The 15,717-nt window shown below is 43.6% G+C and overlaps 1 protein-coding gene across 2 annotated transcripts in view; it reads left to right on the top strand.

The window, feature by feature from the left end:
* NWD2 (NACHT and WD repeat domain containing 2) overlaps window positions 1–15,717 on the top strand; it is a 62,106-nt gene that overhangs the window by 26,939 nt on the left and 19,450 nt on the right. Inside the window, exons 2-3 of one of the 2 annotated variants that reach the window (XM_083754817.1) lie at window positions 574–662; window positions 10,832–10,934. Coding sequence is in view for 1 of the 2 variants with exons in the window: in XM_083754816.1 (XP_083610942.1) it covers window positions 574–662; window positions 10,832–10,948 (206 nt within the window). In the remaining variant the exon portion in view is untranslated. Of the gene's footprint in view, window positions 1–573; window positions 663–10,831; window positions 10,949–15,717 lie in introns of both variants that reach the window. The other variant, XM_083754816.1, reaches the window with a different exon arrangement.

Genomic DNA, 15,717 nt, shown 5'->3' on the forward strand with positions numbered 1-15,717 from the left:
ACTACTCATGGCAAACTCAAGTCTAGTGCTAAGAATGCCCTTAACAGGGCTATAGTCAATTCCGATGCATTAATGGTTATATGTGTATCATACCTAAGTTTGCAAACTCAGGTTTGTTGCCAGCTTACATTTGCAAGAGTATACTTATAAAAAATGTAGCATTGATAAATGATAAAGTATAATAGAAAATCTTTTAAAATGTTTATTAACCGTAACTGCTGGGCTGCTGCTAGCCTTTGGAATGTCTCTTCTTCCTTGCTAACTGTAATAATAATAATAATAATAATAATAATAATAATAATAATAATAATAATAATAGAAGAAGTAGTATTATACACAACAGCACAAGGTTGAATTATTGGAGTGAGTGTTAAATTAAATATTGGTAAATGTCACAACAAGCATTTTGGCTCAACAAGATGTTCCCTAGAGCATCGAATTCAGATTGCTGCATTAAGCTTGCGCTCACAGCTTTTAAGATTAGTGTTCTTTCCTGCATGAAACTACAGCGCTATTTAAGCCCACAGTTGTCACAACTATTGTTAACAAGCTTCGTTTCTTTGTTGCCTGCAGATACAGTAGCAGAAAGAAGCGCATTACGAGAACATGTGTATCCTAAACTACGAGAATTCTGCAGGGAAAACTACGGACTTGAATTTCAGGTAGCATTTTCCTCATGAAATATTTAAGTTGTGATGCACATGCAGGGAATCTTTTAGATTGATGCTGTACGGTGGACCTTAAGGTATCATTCTATGCAGAATTTGTTTAAAAACATAAAAGGGGGTGTGATCATTCCACACGCAGGTGTACCTACACTTGTGGGAAGGATCAGCTTGAGCGCATTGCAACCCTCTCTTCTCTCCTTCTCCCTGGCTGACTCTTGGCTACAGACACATCCTATGCCGCTGGCTACTACTTCCATGAGGAGAGTGTCACATGCCTCTATATACCTCCACCCATTCCTCTGCTCTTCTTTGTCTCCAGCCCAGTAATTTGAGGAGGCCTTACAGAAGAGAAGGGGACAAATGGATGAGCATGTACAAGACATGGCCAGGGAAAAAACAATGCTATCCAGGGTTGTAAAGACTGCAGAGAGAATAATTGGGTGCACTCTTCCCACCTTAGATCAAATCTATGCTGCCAGGTGCCATAAGAAAGCGGCAGAGATAGCGCAGGATAGTGCACACCCCGGAAATGATCTCTTTCAGCTTCTGCCTTCTGGAAGAAGATATAGGGTTATAAAGGCCAGGACTAGCCGCCTGAGAAACAGTTTCTACGCAAATGCAATTCTGGTTCTAAACACAGCATAAGGGGTCTCAATAGCATACAGTGGTACCTCGCAAGACGAATGCCTCGCAAGACAAAAAACGCGCAAGACGAAAGAGTTTTCCGTTTTTTGAGTCGTTCCGCAAGACGAATTTCCCTATGGGCTTGCTTCGCAAGACGAAACGTCTTGCGAGTTCTTGCGAGTTTGTTTCCTTTTTCTTAAAGCCGCTAAGCCGTTAATAGCCGCTAAGCCGCTAAATCACTAATAGCCGCTAAGCCGCTAATAGCCGCTAAGCCGCTAATAGCCCTGCTTCGCAAGACGAAGAAACCGCAAGACAAAGAGACTCGCGGAACGGATTAATTTCGTCTTGCGAGGCACCACTGTAGTGTATTTTTTAGTATAGTGTATTTTAAAATGGGGTTTCAGAGTTTTTAGAGGTTTTTATAGTATAGTATAGTGTATTTTAAAATGGAGTTTCAGAGTTTTTAGGGTTTTTTGAATGTTTTATGTAGTTTTTCAATTTCATTGTTCTGTATGGGACAATGACAATAAAGATATTGTATATCGTATATTGACATGCGCTGGACTCCTGTTGCAAGTAATGGCCAGCATGCTATGGTGTGTGAGTGACTGAGAGCCAGACAGGTTAGCGTAATAATGAAGGCTTCCAAATCCATCACTTGCTTTGACCCCATGGGGATGAATTTCTTTTTTTTAAAAAAAAATAGTTTTTATTAAGTTTCTTACAAATATAACACATACTACAAAAAAAAACCACAAATGTAAACAAAAGAGAAAATAAGAAAATAAAAATACATATCGACAAACACCCAAACAATACAAATTAACTGGCTATTTAAACTTCTTATGTCATTAACATGGTTTTGACTTCCTCTGAGCCCTCCCATCTGAATTTCCTTGTATTTAAATGTAGCAATATTCCAATTAAAATCAAATTTCTTAACTTTTCTTGAAGTTCTAAATCTCTATTGTTTTACTAACTCTTACTTTCATCCTAGGCCTATTTAGTACTTTCAAGTAATTTCTAATTTTTAATGCGACGATATTTATTCAAATAGTCTTTAAATCGTGGGGATGAATTTCAACTTGGACGTATCAGTCAGACTTGAGTTTATAATGATTGGACTGTGCCTATTATTATTCAACAAGCAAAGTGGCTTTGGCAGGGAAAAACACTTACTGCTCTTGCATACATAGGTGTTGTTCGAAAGATGAGCTCCTGTGTCAAATCTAGGTGGGCACCATAGTTTTCCTGCCAGCTTCTCCTTCACTCAGCGGAGATCACAAACTCGTTTTCAACTCCCCTAGCCCCCTTCAGACATTTCTCTTCAGACCAGAGCTCCCATCAGCCAAACCAGCCGGGACGATTGCTGGGGCTGATGAGACTTGTAGCGCCAAACATCTGGAAAGCACCAGGTTGGGGAAGTGATTCATGAGTTGGACACAACAGGGATATTGAATTTTGACCAAATGCATTTGACTTTTAGGTTTTCTACAATGGTTCACAGTTAAACAAGATTGTTGTTGTTGTTTAGTCGTGTCCGACTCTTCATGACCCCCTGGACCAGAGCACACCAGGCACTCCTGTCTTCCAATGCCTCTTTCAGCTTGGTCAAACTCATGTTCGTAGCTTCAGCAACATTCTCCAACCATCTCATCCTCTGACGTCCCCTTCTCCTTGTGCCCTCAATCTTTCCCAACATCAGGGTCTTTTCCAGGGAGTCTTCTCTTCTCATGAGGTAGCCAAAGTATTGGAGCCTCAGCTTCAGGACCTGTCCTTCCAGTGAGCACTCAGGGCTGATTTCCTTCAGAATGGAGAGGTTTGATCGTCTTGCAGTCCATGAGACTCTCAAGAGTCTCCTCCAGCACCAAAATTCAAAAGCATCCATTCTTTGGCGATCAGCCTTCTTCATGGTCCGGCTCTCACTTCCATACATCACTACTGGGAAAACCATAACTTTAACTATACGGACCTTTGTTGGCAAGGTGATGTCTCTGCTTTTTAAGATGCTGTTTAGGTTTGTCATTGCTTTTCTCCCAAGAAGCAGGCGTCTTTTAATTTCGTGACTGCTGTCACCATCTGCAGTGATCATGGAGCCCAGGAAGTGATGGGACCAGTGGCCATGATCTTAGTTTTTTTGATGTTGAGCTTAACATGATTACAAGATATCAAAAGATAGTCTCTAAACAATAAGCAACTAGGAAGAAAAATAAATGCATTTTTTAAAAATTGAAATAACTCCACCAATCATGGCTAACACTAATCCAAATGAGATGTGTAGAAATCATGGTTTATTGACAGTGGATTAGTTGGGCTAGTTTTTGGGATATTCCCATTGGCAGGGGAACCCACAATTTTCCAAGTTCTCATTTGTAATAAGACACATATATGATGTACTCAATGGAAGGGCAGTATCTGTGGCCATTATCTGTGACCTCTGTACATGCTCAGTTCTCCCTGGGCTATTTTTGGTTTGCTCCATTAGGTGTGCTATGTTTGTTTTGTTTTCAAAGTATTCACTGACATTGGAAGCGACATTCCTGTGTGCCTTTGTACTTCTGCCAAACCTGGGGTTTAGCGTAACAATGCTGATATCTTCATCTTGTTTCTTACTGATTTTGGCTACAATTCTGTCAGCGTTCACCAGCAGGTTACATTACTAGAGGGAGTAATTCCAGTACCTAGAAAAAGTTATTTTGAAACTAATTTTTTTATAAAATCAGTTACCTTCTAATCATCAGGTAAAAAAAGGCTGATTTTGGTAATTTGTTACATATTGTAACTGTGTAAATTGTAACCCAATAAGGTAACATAAGGCATCATACAAATGCCTTGAAAATATATACAATATATCTTACCCTTTATGGACCTTTTGTGCATACAATTTTCAGTACAGTGGTACCTTGGGTTACATACGCTTCAGGTTACATATGCTTCAGGTTACAGACTCCGCTAACCCAGAAATAGTACCTCGGGTTAAGAACTTTGCTTCAGGTTAAGAACAGTTTCAGGTTAAGAACGGACCTCCAGAACGAATTAAGAATGTAACCAGAGGTACCACTGTAGTTCCTTGGCTGTCTATTGTCTCTACAGGCTTGGTACCTTGTCATCAGTTTGAAAACCCAGAACATTCAGCTGATCAGCCGTAAGGGGTGAATGATTTTGAATCAGATGCTTCTCAGCTCCTCCTGGTTTCTCCCACAACATTAACGTCGTAGGGCTGTGACACAGAAGCATCAGCTTTGCATAATTTTTAACGAACGGGGAACACGCACACAAAATGGGACTAGGTTCTTATGTTGTACAACAGAATGTGTGCATACCTAATCAGGCATCCAAGTATTGCTGTTCAGTGGCCAAAAATACTGAATTGCAATGATGTGATTATGCTTGGCACATGGAAACCAGAACTGGGACAGTAGTATGCCAACTTATGCTGAAGGGCAGGCTTTTCATTTGCAAGTTCCTCTCTTTTTAAAGGTCAACAAATTGCCTTTCAGTTGCACGTTGTGTGAATACTGATGTTAAGTAGTTGTTGGTTTGGGGATGATTTTTGTTGTTGCTGTTGTTGTTGTTACTTTACACCCTCCCTTCTAACTTGATAATGTAAAGGATTCGTGCAGTTACGTGTGTCTGATGCTATAGTTTGTGGCATTTATACACATCACCTATTTTTTCAGGTTCTTAGACATGGTTATATTATTGGATTCAGAAACATTAGCAAATTTGAATATTAAGAGGAAATCCCATCACCCATTACCATAAGAAGTTCCCAATATATCAACAGTAAAAATCCAGAGGTTTGCTGCCTTCAAGGGCAAAAGGGAAAAATCTGCACTTTTGACTTACACGTTTAGTACCTGTTTTCAGTGCCAGATGTCGGTGACAAGCAACAGGGCTTAGCTTTTATCACTGGCAACTCTCAGAGGCATGTGGCTGGCTATTAATGGAAAACCAGAATACATGGCTGTAAAGGTTCCAAGTGGTTGCTCGAGAGCAAGCAGGTAAATACCTGCCTGCTCGGCTGTAAAGCCTAGCTTTAGCTGCAAAAATAACTTTATCTGTCCCGAGTGCCACTCTCCCGTGGCTGGCTCATTCACTGGCAGAATCCGAGAGTGGGCGGTCCTTAAACTTTCCCCAGCAGAGTAGTTTCTTGATGCCCAGTCTGCGCTTCCCCTCTCTGCGCGGAAGCCTACTGCGCAGGGAGGGCATGGGTAACGGAAGACCTCTCTCCTTTCCGCTTTGCTCAGGCAAGGTGTCCTGGCCTCCTCCGAGCCCTGAAGCTCCTCTCCACTGGAGGCGTGTTTACTCTCCTCCGCTGAGGAGGAGCTGCTTGCCAAGATCCTTGGAGGCTCTCTGTAATCCATTCGGCTTTTCCTTCTCCCTCCTGAACCGATGGCAGTTCCCTGACAATGGCCCCTCAATCTGATCCAAGAAGATAATTGTTGTGTTTTTAATATTGGTACCTTCAGTGGCTTCCATACCATAAGGTTTTATTTCCACAAGCCTTGACTAGATCCCTTATTTGGGGGATTAGCCTGCAAACTATGTTCAATAGAAATCCTAAATAAATCCTAGCATTATTTCAATAGGTCCTACGCTACATTCAGATACTGGTAATAGAGTTCCTTATCAGACAGGCCATTTAGGAAAAAAGGCTAGTCCCCCAACCTCTCACAGTTCTCTGCTTTCCTTCTTTAAATTACACGTCCTTGAGATAATTAAAAGAGCTGTTTAATTCAAACCTTTCTGAATCCAAGAGTTAGCACATTGGCAGAAGCTTGTGATGCACAATAGATGTTGAAGAATACAATAGTAGGCCATATTCATCAGAAAAAAATAAATGGCAGTAGTGGGGATGTAAATATAAACAAGAAAGATATTCAAGTGCCTGTGCTGTTAAGAAGACCATGATCTTTAGCAAAACTGTTCTGCAGTCCTTATGTTATCCAGCAGGAACACACACATACCCAATGCAGAAGCTATCATTCTGGTGATAATATGCAAATCTTTGCAACTAATTCAAGGAGCATGGTGTGCACACTTAGTAGGATGCAAACTCCACTGCATTCCACGGCATGTCTTCCAAATAAACATGCATAGGATTACCCCTGTTAGTAACTAAAACTGATTTAACTACAGTTGCTATATTTTAAATTCTGGAAAGACTGGAGAAGCAATAACATGGGCTATCCCTGTTCTCTCATTCCTGCAAGAGTTGAAGACCCTCTCTGTTTCAGTGACTCCAAGTATCCATTGTTTGGGACAGCACAGCACCCACAAAGGTCCCAGAGCAGGCATTCTGGAGACCCACCTGGGCAAAGGTTAAGATACCTTCCTTGGATCCCAATATATTGTTGGAATACAACCACCCAGCATTGATACCCAAAGTTGACAAGGCTCCTCAGCCAGTATAGGATTGTGCCCTGGGACTCTATCACAACCCCTCCTCTTAAGACTCTTCAGTTACTCAGTTCTGCTTCTCATTGTCTTGGTTTGTGTATATGAATTAAGCAACTGCATAAGCAGCAAAAGCTATGAGAGAACCTCCACTTTCTCTCCATGCTGAGAAACAGCTTTTCCCCCACTGTGTGGTACCAGAGAAAGCTAAGGTGTATGGGGGGGGGGGAGGAAGCTTATTTCTGATAAGGTCTCTGCTAGGGGTGGGACTGAGGTCATGGGGCACAATTGGCTTATCCCTAAATTGTGGCCTACAGGCTCTTCAGCAGATTATTCCAAATTTAAAAGAAGCATCCCATGTAAATTCCATGTTGTCAAAGATGACTTTGCTCGCTTCATTGCATCCTCATTGTGCCACCCCGCAGAGCTTTCCTGGGTAGCGTGGGGCGTTTTACAGTCTGGCCCAGGGTAGTTAGCAGAACCAACAGTAGTTTTGCTGTTTTGCAAAGAATTTTGAGGATAAAATTGCTTGCCTCCACTGGGACCTTGACTGCACTATTACAGCAGATGGTTTTTGAGAGGTGTGTGTGCAGAGCACTGTCTAGTCCTTTTGTGCTGGATGAGTTTCAATTAGTAAGGCTTGAGGATGTGGACAAGGTGCGACCACTTGTGCTCTGGACCCTTGACACTCTTGACTGATAAAAACTATCAGGGAGGGGACTGTTGGCAATTCCTTTCTGGGCTCAGTTCAGAAGTTCTGGTTATGACCTACCCGTATTTTTCGCTCCATAAGACGCACCTGACCATTAGACGCACCTAGTTTTTAGAAGAGGAATGCAAGAAAAAAATATTTTTAAAGGGAGCGTTGAGCAGAGCCTGTATGCCTCCCAGGCTCTGCTCAGTGCTCCCTTTCACGAGCCACGTGGAGTGTGTGTGCAGTGCTTGCAGGCTTTTCCCCAGGAGCCCTTCTCCCTCCTCTGGGGGAAAAGCCCCCCAAGAGCCGCACACAGGCTCCACGCGGCTCGTGAAAGGGAGTGTGGCTCTTGGGAGCTTTCCGGGAGGTGGGGGAAGGGCTTGAGGGGCTGCCCTCTGTCCCTTCCCCCACCTCCCGCAAAAGCCCACAGGAGCCGCGTACCCTTTAAAGAGCATGTGGCTCCTGCGGGCTTTTCTACGAGGAGGGAGAAGGGACTGACGCGGACAGTCACTCCCTTCTCCCTCTTGGGGAAAAGCCCGCAAGAGCCACGCAGAGCGTGTGTGCGGCTTTTGGGGGCTTTTCCCGCCTGCATTCGCTCCATAAGATGCACACACATTTCCCTTTACTTTTTAGGAGGGAAAAAAGTGTGTCTTATGGAGCGAAAAATACGGTATAAAGCTGTCAGTGGCACAGGGCCACAATGCCTCAAGGATCATCTCTCTGCATGAGATGACCCAAACCTTGCGATCATCATCTCAGGCCCTTCTTTGTGTGCCTCCTCCATGAGAGGTCTGGAAGATGGCAACGTGAGAATGGGCCCTTTTCTAAAGTGCCTCCCTGTTTGCTCTCCCCAGGGAAGTTTGCCCAACATCTTCATTACATATATTCAGGTGCCAGGCAAAAATATTCCTCATCTCCCAGGCCTCTTTGTCTAATTAAACAATTGGGCCCTTCGAAACTGCAGGAGGTATTGTTTTTGTTTATTACTCTATTATGTAATTTTGCATTTTTATATTGTAAACACTGCCCTCAGATGAAGGGCAGTATAGAAATTGAATAAACGGTAATGGTGATGATGATTGTGAATTCATCTCATAATGTAGTTTTTCAAGGCTTTGAAGGATGCAGTCCTGTACAGTGGTACCTCAGGTTAAGTACTTAATTCGTTCCGGAGGTCCGTTCTTAACCTGAAACTGTTCTTAACCTGAACCACCACTTTAGCTAATGGGGCTTCCTGCTGCTGCCGCACCGCCGGAGCCCAATTTCTGTTCTCATCCTGAAGCAAAGTTCTTAACCTGAAGCACTATTTCTGGGTTAGCGGAGTCGGTAACCTGAAGCGTATGTAACCCGAGGTACCTCTGTACTCTCTTACTTAAGGACTTAACTTCTGGACTTAACTTCTGAGTAAGCATGCATAGGACTGTACTGTTGTAGAGTTGTACAAATGACAGAGTGGAGTTTCATTCCAGGCATCTGGAGCATATAGCAGACCGAAAACTTTGTAGAGTGCAGCTTTTCTCCTGTTATGACTCATTTCATAGCACATTGTTGGCACCAGACAAACGATGAGCTGATAATAGCAGCTGCAACACCCCCTCTCAGAGCACTCCACATGCAGTCTCCTTCTCTCCTGTTCCCACACCTTCCCTTGTTCCTCCTGTTGCATAGTCCTAGCCCCCACACCCTGCAAATATCCCCCATACTTCATCATGGGGAAAGGTTTTGGGTTTTTTAGCTGATCTCCGCATTGGGGCCCTAATGTGTAAATTGGATGTCAGAATTTGCAAGCACAGGGGAAACGGTGCAATTCAGCAGCAGCAAATACAGTGGTACCTCAGGTTAAGTACTTAATTCATTCCGGAGGTCCGTTCTTAACCTGAAACTGTTCTTAACCTGAAGCACCACTTTAGCTAATGGGGCCTCCTGTTGCCGCCGCGCCGCCGCGTGATTTCTGTTCTCATCCTGAAGCAAAGTTCTTAACCTGAGGTACTATTTCTGGGTTAGCAGAGTCTGTAACCTGAAGCGTATGTAACCTGAGGTACCACTGTATAGGCAAAACATACTGCCCGAAATTATTTTGCCAGTCTTTGCTCCTTTAAACACAGCAGTGTCCCTCTTTTCCATCTGAGCTAAATTATGAAGTGAAGTGATGCCACACTGTCTCACTTAATCTCTTTAAATAAATATAACAGCTTCCCCCCCCCCCCGCACAAACACACGTACACTAACTTGCATCTTATTAACATTATTCAAATTAGATCTTTAGGCAAAATCGAAAGTCTAAACAGCAAGCCATCTGTCATTTTATATTCACTGAGACTATTGCTTCCAAAACAACAAAATATTAAAGGGGGGGCGGGGAATGGCATTATGGGGGTCTGAGTTGTAGTGGTTTGTCTTCTATGGAAGGTACAGTGGAGGTTTCAAACCTGGCTTCTTTTTAATTTCCTTTGCTTCGTTCATTTCTCCGTTCTTCCTTTTTAACTTTTGAGCCACCTGCCGAAAGTGAGCAAGGCTGTTTCTTTCTTCTCAAACTGCTGGCCTTAAATGTAGAGACAGACGTGAGGCTGATCTTTCCCCAGAGTGATGGGATCCACACTCAAACCTGCCCCCAAATTCTGGACTTCATCTTCAGACCTAACCAACACTAGCTCTGTGGTTCCACCCAATGAACCCACACCAAGATCAGGCCCCAGAAAACACCAAACATTAAAAAATATATATATTTCAAGACCTGAATGGCATATGCAAAATGTTATACCAAAGAACTTTTTCTCTCATGGGCACTTGAGATACTGAGAAACTTTATCTTTTTTTTCCATTTAAAAAGATTCTAGCCCTCATAGTTATCAATGGTTGCTGGTAGCAATTAAGGCTCTGTACAGTGGTACCTCAGGTTAAGTACTTAATTCGTTCCGGAGGTCCGTACTTAACCTGAAACTGTTCTTAACCTGAAGCACCGCTTTAGCTAATGGGGCCTCCCACTGCTGCCGCGCCGCCAGAGCACAATTTCTGTTCTCATCCTGAAGCAAAATTCTTAACCCGAGGTACTATTTCTGGGTTAGCAGAGTCTGTAACCTGAAGCGTATGTAACCTGAAGCGTATGTAACCTGAGGTACCACTGTACAGGTAAATAGCTTCAGTCTCTAGGATTCTGGGAGGGCCCCCCCCCCAAAGTGTTCTTGTTCTGTGCTGCTGGGGGCATAGCTGTCAACGTTTCCCTTTTTTTAAGTGAAATTCCCTTATCCTGAATAGGATTCCTCGCAAGAAAAGGGAAAAGTTGACAGATATGGCTTGGAGTCCCCTACCACCCAAGATTAAAAGAGGGATCAAGCTCAAACAAGTAAACAAAGTCAACACCAAATCTCTGATTGCTTCATTGTTACATGTTGGAATGTTAAATTGTGAAGCGTATTAACAACCACATTGTTTGTTGGATTTCCAGGTCATTGACCTATACTGGGGTGTGGAACCAGAAGAATGGGACAGACCAGAGTTGCAGAAAACTCGTATGAGGCTCCTAGAAGATTGCTTGAAAACATCTGCAGGTCCATGTTTTGTTGTGGGTATAAAAATAATGCTTTATCTAATTAACCTACAAGCCGTAGTGTGGTTATAGATGCTTTCCTAAGGACATACCTTTAACAAACAACCTAATAGTTCACTTTATTTTAACCTCACTCTGCAGCCACTACAGAGTGCCTATATATCAGCAACCCTTCCAATAACCTCATGATGTTACTGACACCCCTGTGAAAATTAGTTATGTAAATTATGCTGCACAGGAGCTGACCTCAGTCTTTGCTGCTTCATCGGAGGGAGTATATATTTTACGTAACGCTTGCAGATTTGTTTTTAGAGCAACTGTTTCAGGTTTTGGATGTTTTGGATGGGGCTGAAACAGATCCTACAGATCTTGGCTGGACTTCAGCTTCCATCAGCCCCAACCAAGATGGCCAGTGGTGAGGAATGATGGGAGTTGCAGTATAGCAGCCTCTGGAAGACACCACACCAGCCGCCACCACAATAAAACTATTGCGGTAATCCACAAACAGATGCAGCAGAATAGCAAATTTTCAGCAGCAGAAGTCTTGCTGTAACAAATTTGATACTTGGCCTTGCTGGCTGGAGCTGACAGTAGTTGGATTCCAACTGCCACATGTTTCTCATCCCTGCTCTGTATCATCTGTAATCGCCACCAGCTGTATCTTCTTGCTCTCCTCCAGGGTTGCAATTGCATTGATGCCTGCTCTGAGACCAGGAGCCCTCTTGGCAGAAGCATGACCTTTCTTTGCAGCGTCTTGCTCCACTCAAGCCAGAATCATCTTCTCTTGCTTTCTCTCAGGCCTGTATTTGAGGGCCAGTTTCAGAAGCCAAGTAGCTTGTGGGAGCTATTTAACTGCCAGGGGCACCTTCAGACTTTTGCAGAGGATGGTTCCCTGGTCAGACCTAACAAGACCATTTCCCAAAGTGGGTCAGATCCCATTTGGGCTGGCTATGTTGCCTAATAATAATAATAATAATAATAATTTACTTATATCCCGCCCTCCCCAGCCGAAGCTGGGCTCAGAGCAGCTAACAACAGTAAAATAATACAGCATTCTAAAATGAATTCATTGTAAAATCAGTTCAAATCAAATTGATGGCAACCATTGGGCTAGAGTTCTGTGAGGATTACCAAAGGAGGGGGTCAGGCTGTGCCTTGGCCAAAGGCCTGGCGGAACAGCTCTGTTTTGCAGGCCCTGCAGAAAGATGTCAAGTCCTGCAGGGCCCTAGTCTCTTGAGACAGAGCGTTCCACCAGATTGGAGCCACAGCCGAAAAATCCCTGGCTCTGCTTGAGGCCAGCCTAACCTCCCTGTGGCCTGGGACCTCCAAGATGTTTTCGATTGAAGACCATAAGGTCCTCTGTGGGACATACCAGGAGAGGCGGTCCCATAGGTACAAGGGTCCTAGGCTGCATAGGACTTCAGAGGTTAAAACCAGCACCTTAAACCTGATCCTGTTCTCCACCGGGAGCCAGTGCAGCTGGTATAGCACTGGGTGAATGTGATCCCGCGGCGAGGACCCCGTAAGGAGTCTTGTCGCGGCATTCTGCACCCACTGGAGTTTCTGGGTCAGTCTCAAGGGCAGCCCCATGTAGAGCGAGTTACAGTAATCCAGTCCGGAGGTGACCGCCGCATGGATCACAGTGGCTAGGTCAGGGTGAGAGAGGTAAGGAGCCAACTGCTTAGCTTGGCGGAGATGGAAAAATGCCGCCTTTGTTATAGCTGTAATCTGCGCCTCCATAGAGAGGGAGGTATCGAAGATTACACCCAAACTCTTAACGGACGGTGCTGGCACTAATTGCGCCCCCGCAAGAGATGGGAGTTGATGCCAAAGATCTTGGGCCTTTTCTCAAAGAGTGTGTTGACGGCCCTCATGGTCTCCTGCTTCTTGACCACAGCAGGAGCTGGGGCCACCTTCTTCGCCTTGGCCTGTTTTCTCCCTATGGCAGCTTGATGAGGGAGGAAATCTGGCAAGTGAACATACTACAGGTGGACCTATTGGGAGTGTCAGGAAATAAGCAGGAGGTGTGAAAAAGTTACCATAGGGATTGTGTTTGTGGCAGTGAATTTTTACCAGAAACACTGTTTGTATCAAGAAGGAGATCAGGGGGAAAGGGGGTTGGGAAAATAGGTGCTGTGAGAAATGAGGCGAGGAGAGAGAGAAAGAAATGAGCAGATAAGCAAAGAGAGAAGGGGGAAGAGAGAGAGAGAGAAGAAGTTGGTGGAGGGAGAGAGAGAAATATACAAATAAGCAATAAATCAAAATGGATAAACTAAATATTCTAGTCACCCATGGTTTGCTCACATGCAGGCAATTGGTGAAAATTTGCTGTTTCATATGCTGTAGGCCTGTGGCTTTTAGAGATATATGCTTTTAATATTAGAGGGAGAAAGAGTCACCTGTTTTTTGTGGAAGGTTCAAGAACCATCTTGGCTTTTTATTGTTTGAAGATGACCATCAATAGGAGTATATTAAAACTGCCAAATATAGCATAGGCTTCTTAGCCAGTGAGTTATCTTAAACAAGACAACTTCGCTAAGATTTTTGTGTGGCCATAAAGAGTTTCACCCCAATTTCAGATCTGAAGGGAAAATGTAGAAATTGCCTTTGTCACTTGTTGGCAGTTTTTGTGTTATGCAGACTTATGTTTGCTTTTAATTGCTGGTTATGCTAATGCATTCAAAGAAGTTGAGCTGTAGCTCATTTCTAACAATTTTCCAATCACAACTTAGAATTTGAATGCTCAGAGCGCAGAGATTAGCAGAGTGCTGAATCAAAGTGGTTGTTAAAAGAACAATTCCATTCATAGATTATCCCATCTCAAGAAGTATTTGGAACAGGCTCAGTTTTGTGGAGATACTTTCATATTTTTTCCTTGTTGGATCTGTTAATGGGCATCCTGGATTACAAAGTTGTAAGCAACAGATTCGTTTCATTAAAAAAAAAAAAGTGGAGAAATTGGAGGAAGAATTGTAGTACGGGACACTGATAAGCACTTAATATAGCTTTGTGTGAATTTTCTTTTCTTTAAGGCTCTGTACCAAAGAATAGCAGGGAATAATAGGAAAGTAATAGAAGATATTTCTCTATTCATGTTTGTTGTGTCTTCTCTATTCATAGCAGCAAATTCAGCAAAGCAATTGGGTGGCAGGGGGTGGGTAGCAGCAACTTCCCTGCAGATACCATATTTTTCGCTCTGTAAGATGCACCAGACCACAAGACTCACCTAATTTTTGGAGGAGGAAAACAAGAAAAAAAATATTCCGAATCTCAGAAGCCACAACAGCAAGAGGGATCACTGCGCAGTGAAAGCAGCAATCCCTCTTGCTGTTGTGGCTTCTGGGATAGCTGCGCAGCCTGCATTTGCTCCATAAGACGCACACACATTTCCCCTTAATTTTTAGGAGATAAAAGTGAGTCTTATAGAGCAAAAAATACGGTATGTGTGCAACTAACCCAGAGATTTCCTGACCTCCTGCCATCCCAATGAATGCAACACCAATTCAGTGGAATGACTTTTTCTTTCACAACACATTCAACAATCGTGAGCTGCTTGTATAGCTCACCTCCATCTTTGAAATGTATTGTAATTGGCATGGCCGATGGTTGATTGTTAGATGCCTCTACCATCTTCTGCAGTTAGGCAGCCACCTTGGAGCTTTGGACCAGCAATGTTGGCGAGAAAATTGCATTACCATTGCTGTTTGATCCATTTGCTTCTTTACTGCCTATAATTTTAACTTTGCTGGTAGGCATTCCTTTCCTCAATGAGGCTGCCGTAAAGGTAAAGGACCCCTGGCCATTAGGTCCAGTCGCAGACGACTCTGGGGTTGCGGCGCTCATATCGCTTTATTGGCCGAGGGAGCCGGCGTACAGCTTCCGGGTCATGTTGCCAGCATGACTAAGCCGCTTCTGGCAAACCAGAGCAGCGCACAGAAACACCGTTTACCTTCCCAACAGAGCGGTACCTATTTATCTACTTGCACTTCATGCTTTTGAACTGCTAGGTTGGCAGGAGCAGGGACCGAGCAACGGGAGCTCGCCCTGTCGCGGGAATTCATACCGCCGACCTTCTGATCGGCAAGCCCTAGGCTCTGTGGTTTAGACCACAATGCCATCCGCGTCCCAAAGGCTACCGTAGCTCTGCTCAAATGGAGTAGTCATTTCCTACAAGCTTTTGGTCACACTGCTGTTGAGAGGCTAATCTCTTTATGAGCCAGGTTTTTGTATAGCATCACGTGCTCTTCCAGCATCGCAATTTCAGTTTGTGCAGAAGTCGTCGTTCTCTCCCACACACAGACACCAGTATGTCACAAGGACACACTGATGCTTCCGTTCTTCTTTGTAGCAGAAAGGTCGATGCCTAGCCATCCCTCACTTTGATCAAATGTCATTTCAAAATATGAAGGCAAAATATTATTATTTTCAGGCCACATGTGCCTGAATTTTCAGAGAAACAAAACATGATTAAACAGAGAAACACCAAGCACTATTTTCTCATCTTTTGGTCTGACAGCCAAGAGGCAGAAAAGTATTGCTTAAGGGTCATGATGTCCTGCTATTCAAAGCCTCTCTTTAGCATTGGCTTGGATACTAACAGTGAGCCCTAAATAAAAGGGAATGGAACTGAGAGCTGTTGATCCTTCAACCCCTCGATTGCCAGGATTGCTTGTTCTGGTTTGGGCAGAAGACAGAGTCAGTGCAGCTGTTTTCCGAATCATGTCCACTGTTTGCTCCAGACTATGACAAAGCAGAAATATACAATGGTGTGTTTTGTTTTTTAG

This window comes from Podarcis gaigeae (assembly GCF_964106915.1).
Source record: "Podarcis gaigeae genome assembly, chromosome: 9".
In the NCBI taxonomy this organism is placed as follows: Eukaryota; Metazoa; Chordata; class Lepidosauria; order Squamata; family Lacertidae; genus Podarcis; species Podarcis gaigeae.